General features: G+C 40.4%; 1 protein-coding gene across 1 annotated transcript; it reads right to left on the minus strand.

The window, feature by feature from the left end:
* Positions 1-49: 49 nt before the first annotated feature.
* Positions 50-22470, minus strand: si:dkey-11f4.7 (piezo-type mechanosensitive ion channel component 2). The gene is made up of 45 exons (XM_046395967.1): positions 22225-22470; positions 21523-21789; positions 21025-21133; positions 20646-20767; positions 20013-20072; positions 19110-19258; positions 18541-18705; positions 18305-18346; positions 17938-17970; positions 17612-17724; positions 17058-17233; positions 16648-16824; positions 16352-16516; positions 15843-16043; positions 15534-15738; positions 15294-15395; positions 15030-15195; positions 13406-13649; positions 13165-13261; positions 12878-13037; positions 12106-12195; positions 11932-12020; positions 11613-11678; positions 11368-11480; positions 11055-11175; positions 10464-10538; positions 10106-10272; positions 9590-9792; positions 9285-9446; positions 8837-9157; positions 8459-8717; positions 7223-7411; positions 6867-7077; positions 6541-6673; positions 5261-5408; positions 4938-5152; positions 4184-4342; positions 3821-3968; positions 3124-3312; positions 2861-2953; positions 1940-2109; positions 1746-1862; positions 1456-1535; positions 1089-1305; positions 50-919 (listed from the first exon to the last, which is right to left on the minus strand). The coding sequence occupies exons 1-45, from the start codon at positions 22357-22359 to the stop codon at positions 664-666; spliced, it is 6879 nt and encodes a 2292-aa protein (XP_046251923.1). The 5' UTR covers positions 22360-22470; the 3' UTR covers positions 50-663.
* Positions 22471-26434: the final 3964 nt, after the last annotated feature.

Consider the following 26434-nt stretch of genomic DNA (forward strand, 5'->3'; position numbering starts at 1 on the left):
GTCATTACAGCACTACAGAATGAGACACTGAAATATTTTTTGTCTGTATCAACAATTTTTATTTTGGTATAAATAAATCAGTGCAGTAGTCTATATAGCCATATACAGAAACATGGTATTTACAGAGGTATTTGTGTGTTGATCCATGAGCATATCAGTAGTTTGAAGTTTAATTTTTCCTGTAAGAATAAGTCATGGAGAAAGATGTCAAGTAAAAACCTGCATCCAAAATCATTAGAAATGCATGCATTGCCCAGTGAGCTAAAAATTAAACTACAGGAAATAACAACTGGCAGGAACTGTAAACTCATTGTTGCAGTCCAGGTTAATTGGTGTTGGGGTTCAGTGCGTTTTAATTGTATCATGAAAACTGTCCATCCATTTTTATATAAGCATTCATCTGCTTGGACTTTCCATTGAAGCCAAATGTAAGGATTAGTTAGAAAGTGAGGCAGTCTTTCTCAGGGGCACTTCAGTAGGATTTTTGGCTACATCTGGATCATTAATGAAGTTCCCCATGCTGCTCCATTTGTCTCAAATCCAACTTTAACTGCACTCATAATAAAAATGAAGTGATTTAATTCCCCTGAACCAAATGTTATTAGCTCTAGTACATCCAATTGGAGTGATGTCCTGTACAGGCACGTGGTATTCCACTGAACCCTAGCTGTCTTTCTTCTCTCTGGTCATCTTGATCATGGTCTCTGGCGATCGGTAGAGGAAGATGAGTTTCTCAAACAGTGTCTCTTCCAGCTCCATCTCTCCTGTCTCCCGGACTACAAAAATGTCCGTGCAGAGCTTCAGCACGCGGTCCACACATGGCAGCTCCTCAAACATGATGGACCTGGAGATCCCGTTGAAGAACTCTCTGACGAACTTTCCAATGACAAGCACCACTGACATGTAGAGGCCAACAATGCTGTGGTGAAGAGAAGTGAAGCAGTGGGGGGAAAAGTATATCGTCAAGAGAGAAATTTAAAAAAATACTGAGAGTAAAGGAGAATGCACCGAGTCGTAAACTTTCATTCATCAGAAGGTTTCAAAAACATTTCCCTGACAAAATGCAGGTGAGCTTTCCTGTTACTTACCCATGTCCAGCCAGAAAGCCCAGACTGGAGGGGCTGACTTTATCGTTGAACAACACTATCTCTATGCTGTGACAGTTGTAGTTGGTGGAGGTGAGACCTGGAGAGCACTCCTCTACGACCCACCACTGGTCTGCTTCTCCTCCTGAAGCCCCAGCGATATGTTGAAGTTTGATTGACATGGGCCTGAAGAAAGCCAGGTCTGGGCGGTCTGAGTACTCTGAGGGAGGACATGTTGGGGTTAATTTAAACTGCATGCTTTAAACAAGGCAGTGTCATTTTACAAATGAAACATTGCCTACAAATAAGATAAAAAAGTTATCAAAGAAACATCTGTAGTATGGTGAATGTACAATAAATTGTAACTAACCTACTTTCATCCTGGTTGCCATTTTGGACTCTGGTCCTTTGGGACCCCTGATGAACTTTGGCAGCAGGGAATTAATGATTCTGCAGGACAAAACAACACAGATTTTGAGCCCAAGTCAGACTTGAGAAAATACAGTGTCACTTAGCAGCATGTTGCTTTGATTTAATAAAGCTGTTCTCTAGCATTAACATCTCTACTAAGTAATTAAACTGCTTTTCAACACATGAAGAAAACAAACAGTCCTACTAAGTGATCACCAGCTGGTTGTGCTCAGTCGACTGGGGACTCACACAGGTTTGCTGCTGTCGCCTTTGAGCATGTGGACTATCCCTTCCCTCAAGGCCTTGTCCTCAAACTTCACAGTGTGTTCTCCCATTGTCTCTGCATTCATTGATATGGAGGCATTTCTGAGAAGGGAAGGAGAGGAGCGCTCAGTACATAAACACACAAACAATACAATTACATGTCACAGAAACACACTCACCTGAGAAGTGTCCAGCGTAAGGTCATGTATATATGAGAAGAGTTGCTGAGCTCCAGTATCATGGCCTCTCGACTGGCCGGACTGATACTCCACAGCAGACTAGCATCGCTCTTGATCTTAGCAACAACAATGTCCTCCACCATGTAGTTCATTATGAACTGCATAGCAGACTGGGAGAGACAGAGAGAGAGGGAAACAATGGGATTAAACTGCTAGTGTTATTGCAATAAATGTCATCCAGTGTCCCGAGGTTAATTAAATGTTCACTGTGTCTCTGAGAGCCACATGTCAAATTAATCTGAGAGACAGCAAATGAGTGGAAAGAGACATACAAGGTCCCTGCCTAGAACTGAACCAGGGATGTTGTTGTAATAAGGTAGAAAAGTTGATCACATTTGTTGAGTTCTCAGATCTTTGCACTGGCACCCTGTATGTCAAAGAATTGACTTTTGAAACAGTACTTTTGGTTTACGAAGCGTGACTGAGGGACAAAAAAACAAAATTTATTTATCTGCTGCGACACTGTGAACCGTTCACATTTCTTTCTGTCCCCAGAGTCAAAAATTAGTATCTGGAACACACTAAAGCTTGATATCTTCTCTTACTCTCACGTCTTAAGAACAAAGGTCTAAGACTTTTCTGTCTGACTCACACGACTGTACACATTATACCTCCACATGGACATATTGTATATCTACACACAAAGACAATAGGAGGTGCTCCACCTTGTGGTCATAGGTCGTAATTATAATTAAGTCAGTTACTGCTATGATACAGTACAATAGACTATACTATAGTAAGTACACTATACAGTTATATTGAGCATTGTCACGTTTCTGACTGCAGATGGGCACGAATGTGGTCTCAGTTTGGTGGTGCAGTTTGGTACAGTAAAAATGAACAAAATGAAAGGAGTCTTACTGGATGGGTCGCGTAAACTTTGGAGAGTCGGTTGAATCCATTTTCTGTGTATGGAATCAAGTTCTGCTCCTGGGCACTCATTGTGAACAGAGGCTGTGGAAACACAATCGGACACACTGAAGAGTCAAACACACAGGTGGCCAAAGACTAATGCCTGAATTGTACAGTTAGAAGTGTAACACTGCGGGCTTCTATCCACAAGAGATCATGCCTGTATTTATTACTACAGCACTACAACTTGTAGTACTTGTTTCTATCCTGACCTCATATCCTGCGATGCTGAGCTGGATGGAGACGTCCAGTGGCTGATTGGTCACTCCAGCTGCTGACTGGACCAGTGACATGAAGAGGAGGGGGAACCAGATGATGCTGATGAGGGCGAAGATGATGAATCCTCCCATCCCATATTTCACCACTTTCTTCTTCTTCTGTCCTGGAGGGTGGGGGTATTTCTGGAAGAATTACAATTACATTAGTGTAGTTCTCACCACTCATTATTCAGTCTTCTGGGTGGAAAGATTATTTTCTTCATCAATCCATTTATTTTAAAAACAGACAGATGTTCATCATGACAACTGTCTGAACAACAGTCAAAAATTGAAGTGTATTTAATCTAATTAACTCTTTATTTTAGTAGCTCTGACCAGAATACATTTCAAATTACATTACAGTCGTATTTATACTTGGTAAAGGACTAAAATGATTGCCTGGTCATCAGAATAGGCATTGATAAAATATCTGTCTATAACCTATAAGGGAGGGAGAGACACAATGGAAGGATAGTATGGAATTAAAATGAGGCAAATGCAAATCTCCATTTCCATACTCCAATTCCATACTTAATGCACCTTTGATATTATTTTATTCTAAAGTGAGTGTGTGGTATTGTAGTAGTAGTGGTCTATACATAACGCTGATGGTGATGATTAAAATGTACGTGTACTACATGCTTTCAATTACTTTTTCAGATTCCCTCCAGCACTTGAGGATAAATATGTTAGCATAGATGTCTTCAACACAAATCCAGTTGGAGAGTGACAGAGTAGTGTCAGTCCAAACCCAGTCCATCACCGCCCTCAGTTCTGTCAGGAAGGGAACCAAACGAAACCTGGAGAAGGAGACAAAATGAAGAAATTTGTTTAGAAATATGGTTTATTTTGTAAGATCGTCCAAATCATCATTGTAAATAATAACCATAACAAGTTAAATAAAAATAAAGCAAATCACAAACACTCATGAGTCCTATTCAGCAAAGTTTGAAAAATGCTGCATGCTAATAATAAATATTATTATTATTATTAGAGAAAGTAACCATTTTCTTACCCTTGGAAGAGGAAGAGGTTCAGGTAGTTGAAGTTCTTGGTGAGGAAGTTACCCAGGATACGGTTTGGGTAGCCACATTTGATCTGGTAGGCAGACAGGCCAAAGTAGATACACTTCACAAAGTACCAGAGCTGAGCGACAGGGTTCCTGTTGAACCTCCTGTGGAGAGAAAAAAGACATGATGAGAGAAAAAGACATGAATGAAGATATCAAAGATAACATTTTAGTCTTGAACTGGATTTAGGGATGAGGGATGAGGGATTGATGAGATCAGTAGGAGTGGGTTAGTTTTAATATGTTTTTGAAATGCTTCTGATTAAGCCTAAAATGCTGTATCTGGTTATCAGCAAGTACACGAATATATGCAACAATCCAAGTGACCTGTGTGACTACAAGCACCAGTGAGCAAACTTACATTTGTTAATATTTGTGTTCTTTTTCAGTTATGACTGACTGCCAAACTAAATAATAAAAGAGATTTTATGGAATTTGTTCTCTGTATATATCCCTTCATATTCTATAAAGCATTTAATCTGAGCCAGGCTATTCAACAACAGCAAACATATCACATCCCTTCAGAGTTAGTAGCATAGAGCTGTTAAAATAATAACTAGATATTTTTTAATGCATAAGTCCAAGATTGATACTCAGTTATCAGCTGATATTCAAGTTCAGGTATAGGAATTAATATCAAAACATCTCCAGTTTTTTCAAAACATTCTGGGTCAATTGAATAATAAATTCAGATGATGACCTCTCTGTGACCCCAGGGAGGATGAAGAACATCCAGAAGTGTATGCCAAACACCAGCACCACCTGGAAAACACACTTTCCCAGCAGGGACTTCTTCAGGTAGAGGGCTCGGTCCACTATCATGGTGCCGAACTGCATGAGCAGCATGACCAAGAAGGCCTCTGGAACCTGGTCTTCTGACAGAGACTCTGTGATGTCAGCCGCTGCAGAGTATTTCTGCAGAGAAACAAAGATCAGCCTGGCTGTGTCATACAGTACGTAACATAATAACGCATTGCAAGTGTGTATATCCTTGGTTTGAAGAGTGACAGGACAGAGTCTCACCCCAAACGCCCAATATCCATATATAGTAACGATGAAGTTGACTACGTCGATAAGAAACATGAGGGCGTAGACGTCACACACAGGACTGTATTCTGGGTGGATGATGTCGTAGAAAAATTGTCTAATGGGTAGGTAAATGTGAAGGGCGCTGTAGAAAAAAGAAGAACATGAAGTGACAGACGTACATTTTTCTTCAAGTTGTCAGATTCACAAACTCTTAGATTATTAAGGGCAAACTATCAGTAATATAATTTCCAACATTCCTTGTATACAAACTGCTATCAGTATTAGCTGGTTAGCTGGGATCTGAGAACAAAGGTGAATGGAGTTAAATCTTATTGGTACCTGTCACACCACAATTACTAAAAATATACAGATATATTCAAAAAGGATTTTGATCCACCATAACAAAATGTGCTGAGCATGAATTTGACTTTGTATTGTGTCATATTTCAAACATATATCTTCTACAATATTGATTAATGCTGTGATAAATACTGTATATCAAAAAATATGTCTATAAAGTGTCTCCAATCCTCCCTGACTGAGACAGTCTATATTTTCTGTATTTGTAAATCAAATTTTGATAGCAAGCACAAAAATTTCTGAGATAACTGATCACAACCTGAGAGTAAAATCCAAACATCAGCAACTAGTTTGAAAATATCCTGGACCAACTACAGTAATTCGCGGTCCATACAGTGTACAGATGTCAGATTACATCATTTGTGGAAGTTGATTAACTTGTTATTATGGAAATGACAATCACATCATTGTAGTTTTAACATTTTATCATTATGCTGTCAATTTGGCTCTAACAAACATTTCTTTTTATTGTTGCTTCGTGATGCTAATAAGAAATCCAGAAGTATACAACCTGATCTAAAACACACTCACAGGCAAAGACTTCACACAGAATGAAGAGTCCAATGTTCATTCAAAAGCACAGTATGTAACCTCTGCCACTATGGGTCTAATGGGAGTTGTTGTTTTCATCAACTGGATCAGACATGACTTACTCAGAAATGTTCACGGACGAGGAAATGTTTTAAAGTTTTATTCAAGCTAAGTTTATCCGACTCCTTTCCTCCCTCTCTGACTGTCTCCTGGAAGTTACAGCGACAGGCGACCAAATGAAACGCACTGTTACTGTGAATAAATGGTGGATTTCTCTGGGTTTCAACACTGATGGAAACATTTTGGATAATATAAGTACACAACTCTACAAAATATACAAAAAAGGTGGCAAATGTGGACCAAAACCAAACGAAACAACGCACACTTCTATGATGGCAGCTTTGCTCTGTAGCATCCTCTCTTTGATCTGCTGTCTGATCCTCTCCTTCCTGCTCAGAGGAGCCCTGTGTTGTTTACGCCTTTTCTTCTTGCTGTCCTGCTTCTTGGGCTTCACCTCTCCAGTTCACAAGAAAAAAAAAACATTAAACATGAAAAGGACAAGTATCAGTCATAAGGTGATTAACTGCCATGCAGTGAGAAGACCAAAACAAACAAACAAAAAAGAACAAAAACAACAGAAAAAACTAGACTGACCAAAACTGTTGAGTCAGATTTGGATCAAAATATCAGACTTTTTCTTAATATTCACCATCAGATTCTGCAGACTCGCCTTTCCTTCGTCTACAGAATATGGAGGTGGTGGAGGCCTGCAGAGGGAGGAACTTGAGCCGACGTTGAGATTTCTCTTTGCTGCTGCTGGTCTTATCTCCTCCAGTCACCTTTCTCTTCTCCACTTTCTTCTTCATTTTCTTGAAAAAATCAGGCATCTCAACCTCCTTGTTGTCCCACAGCCCGTGACACTGTACCGTCATGGACATAAAAAGAATGTTAACATGCAAAACTAGCTGCAAGGCAATATGCTGGTGCTCCTCTAAAAGACGTACAAGCGCAGGTGGGTGTGTTGGAATTGGCAGATCAATTTCAGTGGTAATTTTTCATGGTTACCTTGAGAATAGACCGGTGGAAGAACAGAGCAAGCAGCTGAATGAGGTCAAAGAGGACGTAGCCATCTTTCTTCTCCACCCCGACGATGTTGGGCAGGGCGAAGGGCCGTTCAGCATTGATGCCTCGGTAGGCAGAGGTGGTCCAGGGGAAGAAACCAAACTGGAAAAAGTACTTCACCACAACAGTCAGCTGAGAGGAACAGAGCAAGAAAGTTCTGGATGATAAATCAGCTGAAACAATAGATAATTAGTGAGTAACTTCAGTCCTCATTTGATCAACTAGATTTTCTGTATTTTAAAGCTAACAAATAATCAGATATTGTTTTCACCAAAAACTGAAATATGTCCGTTTTCTATACTTGGTGTTCACATATGGAGCTTGTAAACCAAAAAATTACATCTGTACCTGACTATATGAAACACCACTTTTAATCATAAGAGACAATTTTACTGAATGAGAGAAAACAAACAGTAGGTGGACAAATTGATGTCTTGAGTCCTAGTTAGACAGTTATGAAACAAAGTATCAAAGTCAACGCAACAGACTCATAGCTACTGTTTTCTTCCCATGCATTCTTCAAACCTGCCTCCTGCATTACCTTCAATGCAACTCACCTACCGATAGTTGAGCTGAAGATCTGGGAGTGTTGTATTAATGGGAGCTAAAGTAGCTTCTAGCTGCTGGTCTCAAGAGGATCCAAGAGGAGCAACTAAAAGATCCTTTAACACCCGTTGGACTACATTAACCATACTGAATTTCTATGAATTATATGAACCTGACTAACCTGAATTTCAGTGATCATTTCTTAGAAAAAGCTGGCATCAGCACCCGCTGCTTGATTTAACTTTATATAGATTTACACACATTTACTTTAAGAAAAAAGGTGAAAAGATCTTTACAGAAATTTCTCTGTTATTCTTCTGATTGAACAAGTTGAGTTTTAATCAACTAAACTTAAAGCTTTTGACTGTATTGAGCTTCTGTATCTTTCTGACAAGTTGCCCACATTTGAGTGCTGCAGCATTATGAAAAATGTGGGCGTGGAAACAATATCAGCTGCCAAACAAAAGTATAAGATAAGCAGAAATGCTAACAGCCAACCCTGCGTTATTATACAAGCAGAGTATTAGTTTAATTTGAGCCATTTTGTTCCACAATGAATTTTAATTACCACAAAAAAACCCCTTCAAGACTGAAGATTATGTAAACACATCACTCAACGCTTTGTTAACTCACCTCTGTGTAGATTATGGCGGTCATCCAGAAGCGTTTGCTTGGCCGGGGCACAGACAGCATGGCCCAGAGGAAGATGAGAATGGGCAGAATGAGGGAGAGGAACGAGGCCGACACAATGTGGTTGAGGATGATGACAAAGTAGCACAGCATCTCTGACTTGGACACCATGGTGTTATAGAGGGCAAACAGCAGCTTCAGTGGCCTCGGCAACGTCATGAAAAACTTATCGGACTGTGAGATCTCTTCATTTTCAAACATGCTATAGAAACAGGTGAAGGAAAGACAAAGACGTAAAATGGATTAAAAAGAGAAGGTGTCATACATATGCTCCTAAAAACACTCCAGTCTTGTTATCAAGTAATTCTTGTGTTTACTGACTTGTTAAGCAGCAGCTCACTGGCAGTGAGTTTCCTTGTTTCCTGACTCAGAGGTCTGGGAGATTCTGGGAGGTCGAGGGTTTTCTCTCCATCACTGTCCCTGAAGCCCAATGAGGTGGATTCTGGGTAATCGAAGCACTCACCATCTTCTCTCTGCTGTGTTTTCTCAGTCAGCTCTTCTCTCTCCACCTCACGATCCTCCTCTTGTTGTTCCCCTTCCTCTGTCTCTTCTTGTTCTTTCTCAGGTTTTGTCTCAACCTCCACGTTCTCCTCATCGTCCATTTGTTCATGGTCTTCTTTTTGAGGGCTCCCATCTTCACAGCTTTAGAGACAATGATATGTTAATCAAGAAAACTTGCACAACACATATAGAAAATCCTCTGCAATCCTGTAGCAAATTTGGATTTGAACACATATTCATCGTCTGTTGGAAAACATTCCTCTCTCACCTTGGTGGAAGTTCATCCATCACAACAAAGGTCAGGTCGATGTTGGCTGTTCTCATGAGCCTCCGTCTGATCTGGTCAGCAGCAGGCGGTACAACAGGAAGTTCGTCCAGCTCTTCCTGGGTTGGTTGCCGGGTGCCAAGCATCGTCTCATCTGTCATACAGCTGGAGGTGTGGAGGAGAGAGACAGCGGATGAGCAGGGTATAAACATACAGTAATAATGCTATTCATTTGTCTATATGTTTGCAGCTCTTCCTTTACACATGCAGCCCATGTATGCTCAGGAAGAAATACAGAAGTAACCCACCTGGAAACGCTGCTACCCCAAGACACTTTAGAGGCTTGGTTCTTCAGCTTTTCATAGGCATGGTGTGAGGAGGAGGGAACACAAGGTGGGGAGGACAGGGGATTCAGGGAGTCATCTAGGTCGTCTTGAGATGAAAGTGTGTTCTGACGGGACATCCAGTTTTCATAAAACTGCTTCACACTCTCCTGGCTCACCTCTTTACCCTGCAGAGCCAGCCAGTGAGAGAAAAAGAGGGAAACAGAATGCTAATGCACACAATGAGGACAAACGGCATGTTCAGACAAACGGAGGTGTAGCTGACCAAAAACATCACCTATGTGGGCAGTATACTGCACTACATGTCGATGTTTGGGTGTACTATATGTGTTATGTGTGTTTTGCATTCAACATAGCACACACATCACATCACATCAGTGCGATCATGAAGTATTAACTGTTTTTTAACAGTGATGCCTCACCTTGAGGCTAAAACCAACACATGGCTGAAAGCATCAGTTTTCCCTCCTGCCTTCTCACCTTCTTTTGCTGCTGGCTGAGTAATGCTCGCTCAAAGAGCAGCACCTTGGAAATGCCCAGGCTGTCTTTACAGAACGAGTTAAGACCCTCCGTCAGGTCGTCAAGAAGGGCCTGAACAAACACCCAAATGAACTTCAAGGTGTTAACAACGCGCTGCAGAATGTTTTCTGTAAGGAGAAGATAAATATATGAGTGTGTGAAGTTTAGTATGAATGTGCCAGAATTTTATCACATTATACAAATAGAAGGTCACTCAGTAACAAAATATTCCCTTCTCTCAGAAGTTTCCTTTACTAAAAAAATGGTCGAGTCCACTGGTTTGCTCCAAAGTTTAATGCAGTGGCTCATGTTCATTTACCTTTTTCCTCCTCTCCCTCCTCTTCCACAATGCTTTCATCCAGTTCATCTTCACTTGAGTCTGTCCTATCAATACCTGAAAAAAGAAGATTTGATTATCAAATTGTTTTGGAAGTTTTTGTCATTTTTGTCCGACAAGTGAGGATGTCTCCAAAAGATTAATAATCCTTAAAGCATTTGAAGGCTTCTGGTGACTTCTTGACCTCTCCTCAAGCTTCATGATCAGGACAAAATATCCCTTTAACACATTACTGAAGACAAAAGTAGAAAACATAAAGTCTGACCTAACTTCCGTTGCTGTCAGTGGATGAATCCTGATCCTTGATGTGATATAATCTTTTGCCATGAGACACCTTTGCAAACAAGATGCTGTTGTATGTCATAGTCTAGAGGGCCGATTGCTATTAAATTCATTCATGCTCTGCAAAGTGTAATCTTCTGGATATTAATGCCTCTAGCAGCAGAACAAGATGGAAAAAGCTAAAAATAAATTTAGTGTAAAAACATTTTTTTGCTCTGACTCAAAATGACTGATATGATCAAATTAATACTGAATCCAGAATGATGTAAACACCACATGTCCCTCTCTCACCCTGCTGTCTCTGCAGCTCTTTCTTTGCTCTCTTCTTCTCTTCTTTCTTTATTTTCTTCTTCTCCTTTTTCAGGTCCTTAAGAGCCACCTTAGAGCTGGTGACCCAGGCGTTGTATGCCAACTGGGATAGCAAAGACATCAGAAACACAACTCGACTGATGTTACAATATAGGGACATTGTCCGGTCAGTGCTTTAAAAGGAGCAATTATGATCTTGAGCTTATGGAAAATTAAATGAAACCAATAGATCTATTGCATTGAGTCATCATTCCTCATTAGTGCTTTTTGTTCCAGGTGTTTTTCTGGCTCTCACCTGGAAAGCAGATTTCTTCTTTATTGGCTCCTCCTCTTCCTTCTTCTCTATAACTTCCTCCTCTTCCTCCTCGCTGTCACTCTCAAACAGGTGGTAGCCACAGTTGTTTTCCACTGCATAAAACATTGAACAGCTTCAGAACTACATGACCGTGTCACTCCAGGAGCTCCAGTGGTTTGTCTAACATCTGTGCATCACTGTGAAGACACTGATCAGTGTTTAGGTTGTATGATGTTGCCGCTCACCTCCAGGCTGAGACACCCAAGGCTTCCACCATTTTCCTGCATCTTTCTTTGCCTTCTCATCCTCAGCTGGAAAGCACAGATTGGTCTGTTTAGTTACTGCTGATTTTCACCCTTGTAGTGATCAAGAGATTCCTAAAGTAAAAGCTTAAAATATAGACCTCAGTGAGAAGTGCATTATAAAAGTGATTTTTCAGACCTTTCCATAACTCCACAATTCTGTGTCTAAATTGAGCTCAAATCTATACTTCCAAAATATTTTATGCTTTATTTAAGAGAGTTATAAGAGTTTAATAAGAAACAGAAAAATAACTTGTGTTACCCTGTGTCACCTGCTCCTGATCAGCAGAAAGAGTCGTTTTGTCTGCTGCTGCAGGCCGACCCTTCTGTTTAGATTTGATCTTCTCCATCCTACAGGGAGAGGGGGATGTTAATTCATTCACATGGTCAGAGCAGGTGAGCTGAGATGTGGTAAACGTACTCTACACTTTCTTACTGTTTCTTCAGTGTTTCCACAGATTTCTTCTCCAACTCCAGTCTCGCTGCTACCAACTTCTTCACTTTGGCTTCAAACAGCTCAGCACCCCTTAGATGTGAACAGAGGTAGAGGTGAAGAACATGACTTGAGTTGTTGTTGGAGTTATTTGTTCAACACTTCTGCTAGTGTTTTTACTGTCTGATGCACTGTATTAACACTTTGTTTAGGGGTTTGTTCGTGGTCTTTTCTCTACAATTATTAGAAAACTCATCTACAAGGAAACAACAGACAGGGAAAAAAAGAGAAATTATGTATCTAGTTCCTAATTTTCAAGGTGTTTCCTGAAAAGAAACTAATTCTAAGGAAAACAGAGGCAGTGCTGACTTCCAGTATTTTCACCTAACTTGTAACACGCCAAAATCTGTAACAATTAAACATGTATGTCGAATAAAATTTCCAATAACAAATTATTAACACAGTAACATATACTTTGGTTCAAATGGAGCTTCTCTTTCTCTGACATGACTAGTTTCCTTAACAAATTACCAAATTAAATAATACATAAACATTATGCTTCTTGTGGACCGCCCTCCATCGTGTCCCTCTGATGTCCTTTTGTAGACGGAATACAGAGAATACAAAGCTAGGCTGGGTTCAGTGTTACCGCTAAATTCAGGAGTCAATGTTCAAACCATCAACCTTCACTGTCATTTGTAACCCCTCATCCTACAGCTTGCTCAGCATGTCCATGTCTAAACTGGAGGTTGTTTAACATGTGTGGATTACAGACCTGGAGGCTAATATCTTGGACGACTTGAGGTCAGACACCACGTAAAGGAAGTAATAGCTGAGGAAGACCCTCCTCTGGGCCAGGAGGACAGTGAAACAGATGGCATCCCAGACGATGCCAGCCTCGCCCTCCGGCAGCTCACACTCATCGTCAGGATCGGCTGAAACACAGACATGTTGTATTCTGTTTGACCTGAACTATCTGGAGGACACCGACAGATCCTCAATTAAGTTCCCCAAGAATGTACTGATATTTAAGATTTCTCACCATCTGTTACAGACACTTACGGATGTCATAGCCTTTGATAGTGCAGAACATGCTGAAGGCTTGAATTAACCAGCAGCTGTTCTTCACCAGGCTGTCCAGGAATGCACAAGAACCAAGCTGATCACGAAAGACACAGGAAGAGGAAGGAAGAGAGAGATGCTGTAACTGACAGTGCAGAGTCTGCTATAAAGGCTATAAAACTGAATGATGTGTGTCTTAAATGACCAACTAAACTTATTTCTTTACTGTGTGGAAACTCACAGACAGCAGGTTCTTCATGGCGATCACAAAGCAGGTGTATCCGATGAGCCAGTCCCACAGTCGCAGGATGTATCTGACCGGCTGCATCAACACACTGCCTCCGAACAGCATGAAGTAGAAACAGGCCACCAGGTAGCCCAGACAGAAGATGCTGATCCGTGTGGTGCCTGTGATGAAGATGAGGCACAGCACCAACCAGAAGAAATAGCTGAACACAAACACCTTCACCATGTCGAGGTAGCACCTGAGGACAAGGAAGACAGGAATGTTTTAATGCTATTGTAGCCGATTAGCTTAGCTTAGCATACAAACAGGATGCCAAGCATCTGCTAACATCTCTAAAGCTTACTGCTTAACTGTTGACCAAAAAACATAAAATCACCACGTTACTCTAAGGTGAGTTCTTCATATAAAACAATCTGCTGTTGTTCACCAAGTCAAGTTATCTTTTCCATATGTTTCAGACTTTAGGCTCAGCTAAACATCACCTCTCCTGGCATTAGAATTATAATTAGCTCATAGACATGGTTATCAACCTTCTCAACTAAGTCCAAAGGGGTATTTCCCAAAATGTCATACTGTTCCCTTAACATTTGTGTTACTGAATCTTTCCTGTTGTTGTGTTGTCTAATGCTTTGCTATAAATTAATATTTATATATATTACATTTGTTGAGTCAATTTGATAAGTCAACAGAATAATAACAACACAGCCTCTTTTATTTCCATGCACTGTCCATGAATCTGATTGATGCCCAGCTTTGGTTTAGATTAAATTTATTTTCTTAGTAAAATATTTTCTGTTAACAGCAAGATGGCAAATATGATGAAGGCTGGGGGCAGAAAGTGAAATAAAGCCGATAAACAAAGGCTAAAGTCTATCACAGAAATGGGAGATGTCCATGAGTGCTTAGCCAACAGTTTTAGCTTCCCAGAACAGCTTTCATGAGTTTGACAAGACACATGAATTAATGATCTAACTCAACCCCTTAATGCTCCTAAAAAGACCACAAACCAGCATGATGGAGTCCCAATTGTCCACCTGTAGTTCAGCCTACAGAGCAGGAATCTGCTGCTGATTAAATGCACACCATGTAATGTCTTCAGCTAGTAGTCTCAGAGAAAACAAACAAAAGACAAAAGTAGCATGGGATCGTGGGAGTTGTTGTCTTCTTCCACGGCCGATGATAAACTCTCTGACAGAAGTATTCACGGATGAGATAACGTTTTAAAGTTTGTTCGTTGTATCTATAATTATATATATAATATATAACAAGTCATTTTTAGATATATTAATGCAAAAAAAGGTTACACAGTATATCTTCAGCTAAGTGATTATTGACTTCTGGCTATGTCACTTTCTTATCTATGACCTATACATTTATATTTTGAGAGTCTGAGAGAATGTTCGGGGAAAGGAGAAAATAAATTAAACCTCAATAAAATTAGTCATATGTTTCATAACAGAGATAAGAAATTTTAAAATTAGCATTCAGATCAAAACAAATATGAGATATAATGGAAGACTCTACTCACAGTATGAAAAAAAAAATCTGTTCTCTAGAGAACGTAGAAGATGAATGACCAAAATGAAAAGTCATGAAGAACAAGGCTGGTATTTCTGACCTGCAGTGAAGGAAGTTATCTACAGGTATGAACTGGTTGAAGGTACAAGGGTCCAGACTACGGCTGATCTCAACATTGTCTCCAGCCAGCAGTCGCACCGCCGCTCGGTTCTCCTCCTCAAACACCTGCCACTGCAGAGATGAGCAGAGCAGCAGGAGGTGGTCGTCTGCAGAGAGCAGGAGAGAGAGTGATGAGGAGGGGCCTGTCAAAATCTGGCACAAGGAAGAATAAGTCAGGAACGGAAGAGAATAAAGACAAACTCACAGAATATGAATGAGGGGTTAGGTCTCATAGCAAAGTCAGGCAGGTAAAACCACTTAATAACATTAGAGGTCAGAGGATGAGTTGCAGTTCTCCAGGGGTAGTCTAATGAGACAACAGAATAATGTAGAATAGCATGAATGAGACAGATGCAGTACTTCTCAGCAAATGTAAATGTTTTCAGGAAGATCAGAAGATATCAGTAGATTGTTTATACAAATATCACAGATTATTCTTCCATACCAGCACAGAAAGCAGGTGGGATGCCAATACAGAGCACGTACTGCAGCACCATGAGCCCTGCAGTAAAGCAACAGTATTTCGGCCACACCTCCCCGATAGCCTTTCTGCGGCGCCGTGACAAAACAGCCATTAAAGCGCAGGAATGTAGCAGGGCATAGAAATCCATCCTCTGACCAATCACGTTCACTGCCACGATTAAAGTGACCTATGAAGAAGTGTTTACATGTTCAGAATCCAATGTCAGAAAGACTAAATGGTTCATATACACATGAAAAAATGTGGACAGACAGTTGAGCCCCTAAAAAGTACCTCCAGTCCAAATTTGTAGAAGAAAAAGTTGATGAAGTACTTGATGCAGGGCAGGATTCCGTGATCCAGGTGCTGCCTCGTGATGCCCTGGAAGATGATGCTGAATGGCGGGGCCTTCAGGTCGTTGTGCAGACGGAAGTAGAGCTGGTGCCGGTGGACGGTTGCCTCAAACACCAGCAGCCCCAGCACCATCAGATGGTTCTATAGCACAGAGCGTAATTCTAGAGAGAAGCTCAACAACTCAAACCCCCGGCTGAAATGGGCTTCTTAAATTAAAACTGATGTAAGCAATTTTGTTGTATGTCTTATGTCTCTGTCTGGGATCTTCAGTATCTCTTTAAAAAGCTATTTTCCTGGTTATAAAATGCTGTTTAAAGGATTTAACTTAATACAGTTCGATCTACAGTAAACGCAAAGCAGAGTGCATTAGAGCCATTGATTTTATGTAATCTTATGTCACAAATGTCAAAAATATAAAGTTTTGGATTTTGGCAAATGTGTCACTGTACCTTGAGACAGGGGAGGATCCTGCCCTCGCATTTCCGCAGTGCTCCACACCAGTAGATGGGGTCTACAGGTTCGATGTAAAGAACAGACCTCCTGAGCAGCTCCATCATGTTCCCCCTCAGCTCCTCTCCATCATCCAGGCCCGAGCTGTTGGATGGTGCCAGGGCCTGAGGCACAAACGGCAAATATGTGTGAATAAGAAGAAATGCTTGTGTCTAAACAAGAAGCAAGATTTTTGACCGACAGGTGATCCAGCTGATGTATTATCTGTAACAAACACACACTTATGGGTACTCACAGCTGTGCAGTTGGAGGAGTAATCAAGGGGTTTGATGACTTTGAGCTGGTAAAACATCTTGCACACCACCATGACACAGGCCCACACAGCAGAGATGCTGGATGCCAAAGGTCTTAAACGTGGGAATGGCAGAGCAAACACCCACAGAACCAGGAAGAGCAAGTTCATCAGAGAAACCTGTAAAAAGGGAAACCACAGTGTTTCACTTATTGCCTTCACCTCTTTGATCGAAGCAAAATAACATGATTCTCTCCACGGAATAAGTCCACAAAATTATTGCAGGCTAGAAATTTGTTGTGCTACTGGCTGACTTTACCTGCACCTCTGGTGTGGATGAAGCAAAAAAGAGTCAATCAAACAAGCACTGAGTAAATCAATATCATGCACACATATGTGACCCAACATCTCACCTCTTGCAGTGACACCCAGATGATGCCGGAGGACACGATCTTGAGGCTGTGGAGCTCCAGCAGTCTCCAGCTCTGCTCCTGGACCTTGTGCAGTCCTGACAAAGCCTGAACGAGCAGCAGGCTCGCCCGGTCCACAATCACGACCCACTTGTCCTCTTGACTGTCGGTGACACACTCTTGGAAGTAGAGAGAGTAGCCAGGGATGGATATTAGATATAATTTGCTCTCACAGGGCTCAGATAGCGATGAATGGTGAGACAATCATCTGTGCTACATAGACAGAAGATTTTGAAGCAGCAAGCAATAAAGAATCTTCTTAGCACAAGAAATGAGAACATGTGAGCTGTAATTCAAATTTCTAATATGAATTAACTGGCAAAAGGTTAAACTACTAGAAAACAAAAGAGTTTCAAATGTAATATTGTGAACTGGGATACTGGACACCAGTGCATGAAAAACACTGTAGCAATATAATGCTATCTCAGTAATTTGTCCCACTCCTAATTGACCAAACAAAAGGAGACAGAGCCATTCGGGTCCTGATCTGTAGCTACCGTCTTCTGTCCTCTCCTCCTGCTCCTCATTTAATCTCTCTGAAGAGGTTTGCAGTCCAACGCTGTCCAGAGTCTCCAGACTTTTCCCATTTCCCATTTGCTCCTTCACAAGCCTGGAGGATATCAGGAACCATTTTAAAAGTTTACACTATTATTGGAAAAGCTTACGCAGAGAAAATTATTAAGACTGTGTAGGTGGGAGTCAAAATTAGTTTTCATAGGGAATTCTATTTTCTCGATAACCAACCCTGAATGCACAAAGTCTGTTGGAATTTGAATTATATTCCATATAAGCATGACACAGCAAACTCAAATACTGATCTTACCTTTTCTGGAACTTTTCAACATTTTCTTTAATGCTGTGAATTAAATTACAGAGATGAGTGAACATTGCAGTGACTATTACGGATAATTCTGTTAATGTGATGGAAACGAAAAAAATCAATCATGTAAACACTGCCTAACTCAGTGTTTAATTATTTTTACACTAACTGTAGCACAACTTATGGTTCTCCTTATGAGATCCACAGGCGGTACATCTATACATGTGGTGGGTTTGATTCAAACACTTAATTGTGTCTATTAGTAAAAATCAGTGGTGTGAAATGCAGTGAATTATCACAGATCTTTAGACAAAGTGTGTGAAATGTGAGCACAACAAAACATTTATGGAGGAACAAATGCAGCTCTTACGTCTCAGATATCACATTGACTGAACTCCTGAGCTCTTCCTCTCTGAGTGGAGAGAGATAGATTAGACAAAAAGAGATATATAATATTTTTAACAGTCAATCACAACATATATAAAGTTCATAAAGAAACAAAAAAGGCACTTCAATTTATCAACTGTCCTTCGCTGTATAAAGCAGGACCTATTATGTTCTAGTAGGATATTCTTTCCCTGCCAGCAAATATTCTTGCTGTCTCACCTGGAAGTTTGTCTGACAGGTACATTGTCGAGGTCAGTGAGAGTCAGGAAGTCTGAGTTGAAGTAGTGCAGCTGGAGGATACAAGCCAATAGAAACGTAGCAGGAAGCAGGATACGTGCAAACAGCTCCACTGTGTCATACCTCTCTAAACCCAGGTCCCGAAGACTGAAAAGGCAGACAGGTGTGATGATGTGATATTGTACAACAACTGCCAAGTGTGCTTTATGCTACATTTCAAACAACAAGATGACTCCAACTCCCCCCAAAAAAAATTCTTTAAGGAACAGCTCACTCAAAAAAAAAATTCATTATAAAATGGTATGGAAGAATAAAATTATATACTCACCCTCCACGCTAAAAACAGCATTACACAAGGGTGTAAATAATATTACATGATTACAAAGCCCCGGTTTATCAGTTTTTTAGAACGCTCCAATGCTGTTTTTTTGTAAAAACCCTAAAAAAATGTTGCAGACAACAAAGCTTTGAGGGTGAAACATGAGGGTGAGTAGATATTGACTGTATTTTTCATTTTTGGTTGAACTGATCCTTTACAGGCATAAACTCACCCTTCTTCTGACATGCCCATGATCTGCCTGAACAGCCCAGACACACTTCTGAACTGGTACATGTAGATGGCGATCAACACCACCATGGAGTAACCGACCACCACCGCCCAGAACGTCTTCAGGAGCCGGCGCCAAACGTCATAACGGGTCTGAGGGGAGAGAAATCTTTTCTCAGAAGCTACAGATCATAACTTCATTACCGGCTTTAAGAAATCGTCACACTTTATTCTACCAATACGCTCATTGTGATTCAAATTCCTGTTTGCATATCAAACAGCTACTGGTGTCAGGGTTGTAATGCCTATATTACTTTCATCACACACTCCAGTATGTAAAACACCAGGATGTTGCTGATGTTGTCTGAACAGACAAATGGTGTTGTTTTGCCTTACGCCATTAGGCCTTCCTGTAAGTGCTTACGGTGTTTCTAAAAGGTCAGCAGAAACATAAGATGGGGGAGAAAACACAGGAAAAGAGCAGCAAAAAAATGACCGTGTATGTGTTTATGAATCATAATCAATACTTTCAACTGTGAAATTGTATGGATGAGCTGCTTCTGTAAGAGCCGGACCCCATTCTGAACGTTTTAATGCACAGACAATGGCTGAATGATTCACTAATGATAATTATGGAGTAAACCCATTACAGTGTAAGATGAACCTGAAACTATGGTAGTTTTGTGTGTTACGCAACAACATCTCAACTGTAAAGCAGATTTTTCCTCTATTTATTGACCCTCACAATCTCAGCATCAAATTTTCACCTTTCATCTACTCTGTATACATAATAGTCAAAATAACACTAAAGGAGTAAAATGTAGCTAAATAAGAGTACTTCATTTCAAAAGTCAGAGAAGTAAAATGTTGGCTGTCTGTTATCAGTCAGATCACTAAAATCACTAACCTGGTAGAGGACAACACAGAACAGGAAGAGGACAATGTAGAGGATCTTATAGACGACGACCTAAGCAAGTGAAATATGCTTAAGATTAGATACATTTAATGGATAGTTCATTTTTCAGCAGGAAATCTGGCAAAAATGATGTGGCCCACTACAATTCAAAAAGCCCTGGGAAGGAATGCAGATATTATTCTTTATCTAATTAACTTTTGTATTAATGGTCCAAAAACACACATACTGTGGATATACACGATCACTGTTTCATATAATTCTGCACAATCATGTACATTGTTTCAAACACTATACCTTTAAAAGATTTATGATCTTGTTACCACTTTCCTAATCTAAAGTAAGTTATAGTGTATTTGTTTTCCTGGTACCTGTTTGACAAGAGAAATGCACATTGTATGCAACTGAAATGTAACTGTATACCATTAAATTTAAACTACAACTGTGACTACAACTTTGCTCTGAAGCCCTCAGCAGAATAATTCGGGCGTGCAACCCCTCATTCCTTCTGTGGGACTCCCTCCAAAATTCATCCCAGAGATGAAGCTGCAGTATTGGGAATGTGTGATGGGAAATATGTCATGAATGGGACTTCTCCCATATGTTTTTAAGTCCTTCAACAGATACCTTTCCAGAGAAACTGATGACAAAGAACATAGAGCAACAGAAGAGGATCCAGTATTTCACCAGCAGCCCCTTCACTCCTGAGATCAGCATTGCTACCAGAGGTGATGGCTGATTTTCCTCCGCTGATATGGAGGAAACCAAAAACAGAAGAACAAGGAGGAGAAGGGATGGGACCAAAGAATAAAATAAGAGCAAAAGGAGGGCATAAAGAGAGAGCAAGGAGACATTTTTAACTTTTCATCAAAATCAAGGCAGTCATATAGCTGCCTAACATATAGTGTGCACACATTACTCAAAACTAAATGTTATCTTCTGATACCGATAGTTATCCTCCGATAGTGACTGTAGTATTTATAAAAGCAAATTGAAAAGAAATTACGCGGCACAACTTTGACGTCATCCAGAGATTCTTCCTTTAAGCTCTGCTCCTCCTTTCTCTCCGTCAGCTGCTGACGAAACATCAACCAAAAGCTGAAGCTGTACAAGACCTGCAGCACATACAGTGTATCGTGAGTTGATGAAGTGCACACACACACAACTTAACAATTTGAAATAGTAAACACTGTCCCCAAATGCTGTTGCAAAAATTATCTGACAGTACATAGCTCTCAGACTGTTATCTGTGCATTTGATTAGGAGTAAGATTTAAATGGAAATGATCTGAATTGAATTAACTGATTAAGGTTTTCTGTCCTGTGCTATTTTTCTTCCTCCACACATCAACTACAATTTATCATGATAGCAGGACAATACTGCTGTAGGTGTGATAGAGAAATACCTAATACTTAAAAACAACTTTTTGGTGCGTTAACATTCATTTATCTATGGAAAGATAGGCAATGTACAAGTCTTTTTGTGATGATTGCTGTCATCTTACTTTTGCTCCCAAGTGGACGCAGGGCGCAGGGTGATAGCTGTTCAGGTCAAAGTCTGCTATCACAGCCAGAGGGAGACCGGGGTACAGCTCGGCCCGGCTGAGACGCAGCCCGCTCAGGAAGCCGAGCACCACCAGGACGGTGCCATAGATAGCCAGGAAAGGGGCGGACATCATGGCATAGCGGCGTCTGTCTCGCATCATCCAAATTATACAGGACCACACCAACAGGGCGAAAGTCAACCAGTTGTTGTAGGTGATACTCCACACCTGGAAATACATATTTTCGATATGGTGACAGTGTTGCAGCCAAAGAGTTATTCCTGTGATTATTTTCCTGCACCAACATCACAGAAATATGGACCAACAGTGTTAAACACAAGAGTTTACATTTAATGGTGATGTCTGCACATAATTTATTTTTTGTTCTGTGTTTATAGTCAGCTGCTGTCAATACAATAGTAAGTCAAAGAAAATGAATCACCAACTATTACAATATTTGATTAATGTTTAAATATAAAATGCCAAACATTTCTATATTTACATTTTTTTCGTTGGATGTCTTATGGGTTTTAAACTGTTGGGGAAATTGTGATGTGCACCGTTCACTATCATCACTACACCTACAGCTACACCTGTTCAGATGAGAAGACTCACTGCACAAACACAAAACTATTACACATCCTTGTTAGTAGTATAATTCACCATCATGATGATAAGGGCGCTGACATAGCTGTGTTTTTGCACCAGCCGTCCAAAGATGACGAGACCACCTGGGCCTGAGGGTGGAGGTGAGGTCTCTGTTGGTGTCCTCAGGTTCTCTTCACACTCACTTTCCATTTTTTTTTCGCCTTCTGTCTCTGGCACAAGGGCGAGAAAAAGTTAATGATGAAATGAGTTTTCAGGGCAACCTCACATAAACAGCTAGTTTAATGAAAACAATGAAGTCACTGTTACTGAGGTCATGTATGTAGAGATTTGATTGTGATGTTTACCATGTGAAGGTGAGTCTTTGCCTTCATACTGTGGTGGAAGGTAGCAGTTTGTGTAGCCAGCTCCTCCTAACAGAGACCCCAGATCAGGCCAGGAGTTTTCCATCATTATAACCTCTGGCTGAGGATACAGAGCACATCATGTCATACTGTACATTTAGACCACTATTCACATGTCTCATGTTATTATCAGTCAATAAAATTACTTACCTCATCAGGTAAATAGGTATCATCATCTGTGCTGCTCAAAAGCTGAGAATAGAGACAATATTAGGTTGATTATGTCTTTGAGATATTGTAAGATGCCAGCTTTAAGATGCTGACTTCTTAAGGCTTGAAGTGAAGTAGTAGTGAAACTCTGAAGTCTGTTTTAATTTGCAGATGTTTAGCCGATACCGAATAACAAAGAGTATCGCACTGATCACTGACATAATACACTAATATCAACATTATATACATTATTCCTGTGATCCATGAGGACAATTAAGGAGTTAAGTTACCTCCTGCTTATCTCCTGAGATGTAGAGGACCCTGGAGAAACTTGGAGGAGCCTCTGGACTTTCCGCTGGACTCTCAGACTTGTCTCCATCAACAGTATCCTGAAAAACACAACTGCCATTAAAAGCCATGTCATGTAAATTAATATCTGAGTACTGAGTGAAGCTTATGTGAAGTTTTGGGAGGGAGGGCACGCTCAGACACACCTCCTCCATGTGGACCCATTTGTGCAGCAGGGCCACCAGTGTGTAGTAGAGCAGCAGAAGAACCAAAGGGTTGATGAAGTCAGGCCAGCTGACATGTGGGTGCAGACGAAGAGTGTGCGGTTCTGAACTGTTGGTTCTGATCACTCCTGTCATACCAAACAACCTGGGACAGGTAGAGGGAAGGAAGTGGAGGAAAGGAAGCATAAAAGGAGACATGGTGGGAAGGAGAGGAGCAAGAATAAATATGAGCATGTGTAAGGAGGATGTATAAGAGATAAACCAACTTCAAAGTAAAGGACAGTTTCGATAAAGACATTAGATGAACGTGAAAGCACATAAATAAATTTGCCTTTTTATTTTTTATTTTTTTAGCTCCATGGCCTTGAAAAAAACTGCAGATTTCTTGGGATTTCTCTGTTGTGATTACTCTGAATATTGTTGGAAACATTTGGCTTGATGTAAGTAGTACAAAATTCAAAAATAGTCATTTATAATTCACTTAAAATTTTAATATGGAAATGTTACATATTATGCCTTTACATTGTAATAATATCATCTTTTAGGGCTGATCTGACCGATTTTATAGTCAAAAGTGATTAATTTGATGACCTGATGAAGAAGCATCTTGTAATGAAATGCTTGATCTTGCATTCAGTGACAGAAAAAACAGAAGCGGCGAATTTAATTTTTATTTGTGTTAGAGTGGTATGACGCAACATGAAATTGCTGATACTATTTAATGAAAGCACCACAACTTTCGAACACATCAGTCTAATCTTACATTTAAATCACTTCTGTACCTGGCGTAGACATCTTCTGGTGGCACAAGCTGCTGGGACAGGGGCAGCTGATAGAGGTACAGAGCCAGCAGGTGTCCTCCGCTGAAGATGGCCATCATCACACACAGAGAGCTGAAGAGTAGCATGCTGATGGAGCGGCTGAACACCCACCACCAAACCAGCCCGAGAAACACCCCGAAATACAAACCTGAGGTGAGGGACGGCAGCACGATCCCTGTACACACACATCCAGCAGAGAAAAGTGAAACAGACAAAACTTATCAACATTATAAAACTACAACACACCCGTTGTTCACACCAGCTGGTATACTGTACCTGCCAACCCCAGTAGTAAAGTCACCACCACTTTCCCTGCTGTGTTCATGATCGCTGACAGCACCAGTTTAAGTCCAGCTGCAAACACTATCAGCTTCTGGACAAACTGGGGTGGACCTGACTGAACCAGCAACGTAGTCTCATCTGAGCTGTCGAAGGACGAGCCCTCTGTGTCACTTTCCTCCTCAGACTCTGTTTCAGAGGTTTCCACATCCTGGCAGACAAATGGAACAATAAACAAGATTGATATCAATGCGTAGTGTAAAGGTATAACAGTTGATGCGAGTCCCCGGTTACCTCAGGGTCAGATGGTTGTATTCCATTCTCATGGAGATTGACTTGGGGAACAGGGCGCAGTAGTTTATTGCACAGTCTAACTACAAAGAGAGAAGAGAAAAGAAGGCCTGCATCTGGGGCCAGGAGACGCACAATGTTCCCAGGGTCAACTGAGCTGAATCTGGAAACACACAGTCATCATCATAGGTTTGAGCTCAGATGATCTCCATTCATACCAGAAAAGCACGGAAATCGATTTGGTGAGACTTTCATGAGATAGTAAACACATGGTTTTGCCATTAGGTTTGGCATTAGGTCATTAGTATTAGTATATAGTATATATATATGTATATAGTATTAGATATGTTCTTCAAAAATATGAATGTCAAGAGTGGTCTCATACCTTACAATGCCCAGATGGTAGAGGACCTCTTCCCAGTGGCCACTAACTGTAAAAAAACAAAAACAAAAAAAACATGGTCATCAAAGCGGAAATAAAGCTGTTCTTAGTTTCTTTTACATTTTTACATGATAAAAGACATTCGTTACACATTAAAATATAGCATCTGGATTTCTTTGTAATTTTTCACAGTCAGTTCAACAAATGTTTATTTGAAATCTGTTCATCTGTTCAGGGCTGGTAACATATTGTTTTACAAAAGCACGTTGTTATTCTGAGAGGTGACACAAGCTTGTTTTTACCATGTGGAGGGATGTAGGCGAAGGGGATCTGCATGAAGCACTGCAGGCTCAGGAGGGTCAGACTAGTACATACGATCAGTTGCAAGAACTGACCCGTTTTATCTTAACAGGGCAGCAAATGAGAAAAACAAGGCAGAAACAGAAGTGAACAAACCAGCTTCAAAGTCAGGTCTTTGATGAACTGAGAACATACTAACATGCTCACACTAGCAACACTAATATGCTCATGTTTAGAAGGTTTAAACCATGTCTACCTTCTTAGTTTAGTGTGTAACGTCATGCTGACATTTGCTAAATCCATTTAAAATTAGTTATAGTCATAAAAAGTTATTTTCTGCTTAAATAGATTACAAGGCTTACAAATGAGCACATTTAGGTTCAGGATTTTTTGATTGATTAATGTCTCAGCATATGACACCAGCCAGATTTTCTTATTGGTCTTGAAGAGGGGGTGTATGGATACCTAGGATCACTTATAACTGTTATTTTTGTTTGTTATATTAAAGTCTGTAATGCTGCAGTGACTTCCTGTTACATAGTTGGTTGCCTCTGTTTAAACATGGCTACACATTATCATTGATTTACACATTTCTAAGAATTAACTCACCATTCTTTAGGTTTTAATTGTTGAACAAACTAGCTAGTATTTACTTAGTATTAGTATTTACTTGTCAGATTTCCAAATAATCCAACTATTATTACTATGTTACTTACTTATGGGGACAAAATGCAAGTCCCCACAGTGTAAATCATTAAATAATTTAGTCTGTTATTAAAGATATGATTTTAATACTGGAAGTGGTTAACTTTGCCATGTTTGTTTTCAACACTTCATAATCTGATTGTAGCTTTTGAAGTTTGTAGTCAAAAGGTTGGAGGTACACAAGCTTTAATAGCTGATGTGGCCCAACATTAGATGAGGCAGCAAATGTGCTGCTGATGTTCAGGATTTTTACTAAAAGCTTTGTTTCACTTAAACTCCTCCGCTTCCCGATAAAGGCTTTACATGATCAGACTAACACACACTCTCCCTGTAGGTGGTGGTACAAAAACCCATGAAAAACAAATCTGCACGGGATGTACACACACTTGAGCACTTAGCCCAAGGACAGCAGGATTATATTAG

The sequence above is a fragment of the Scatophagus argus genome, chromosome 8 (genome assembly GCF_020382885.2).
Source record: "Scatophagus argus isolate fScaArg1 chromosome 8, fScaArg1.pri, whole genome shotgun sequence".
In the NCBI taxonomy this organism is placed as follows: domain Eukaryota; kingdom Metazoa; phylum Chordata; class Actinopteri; family Scatophagidae; genus Scatophagus; species Scatophagus argus.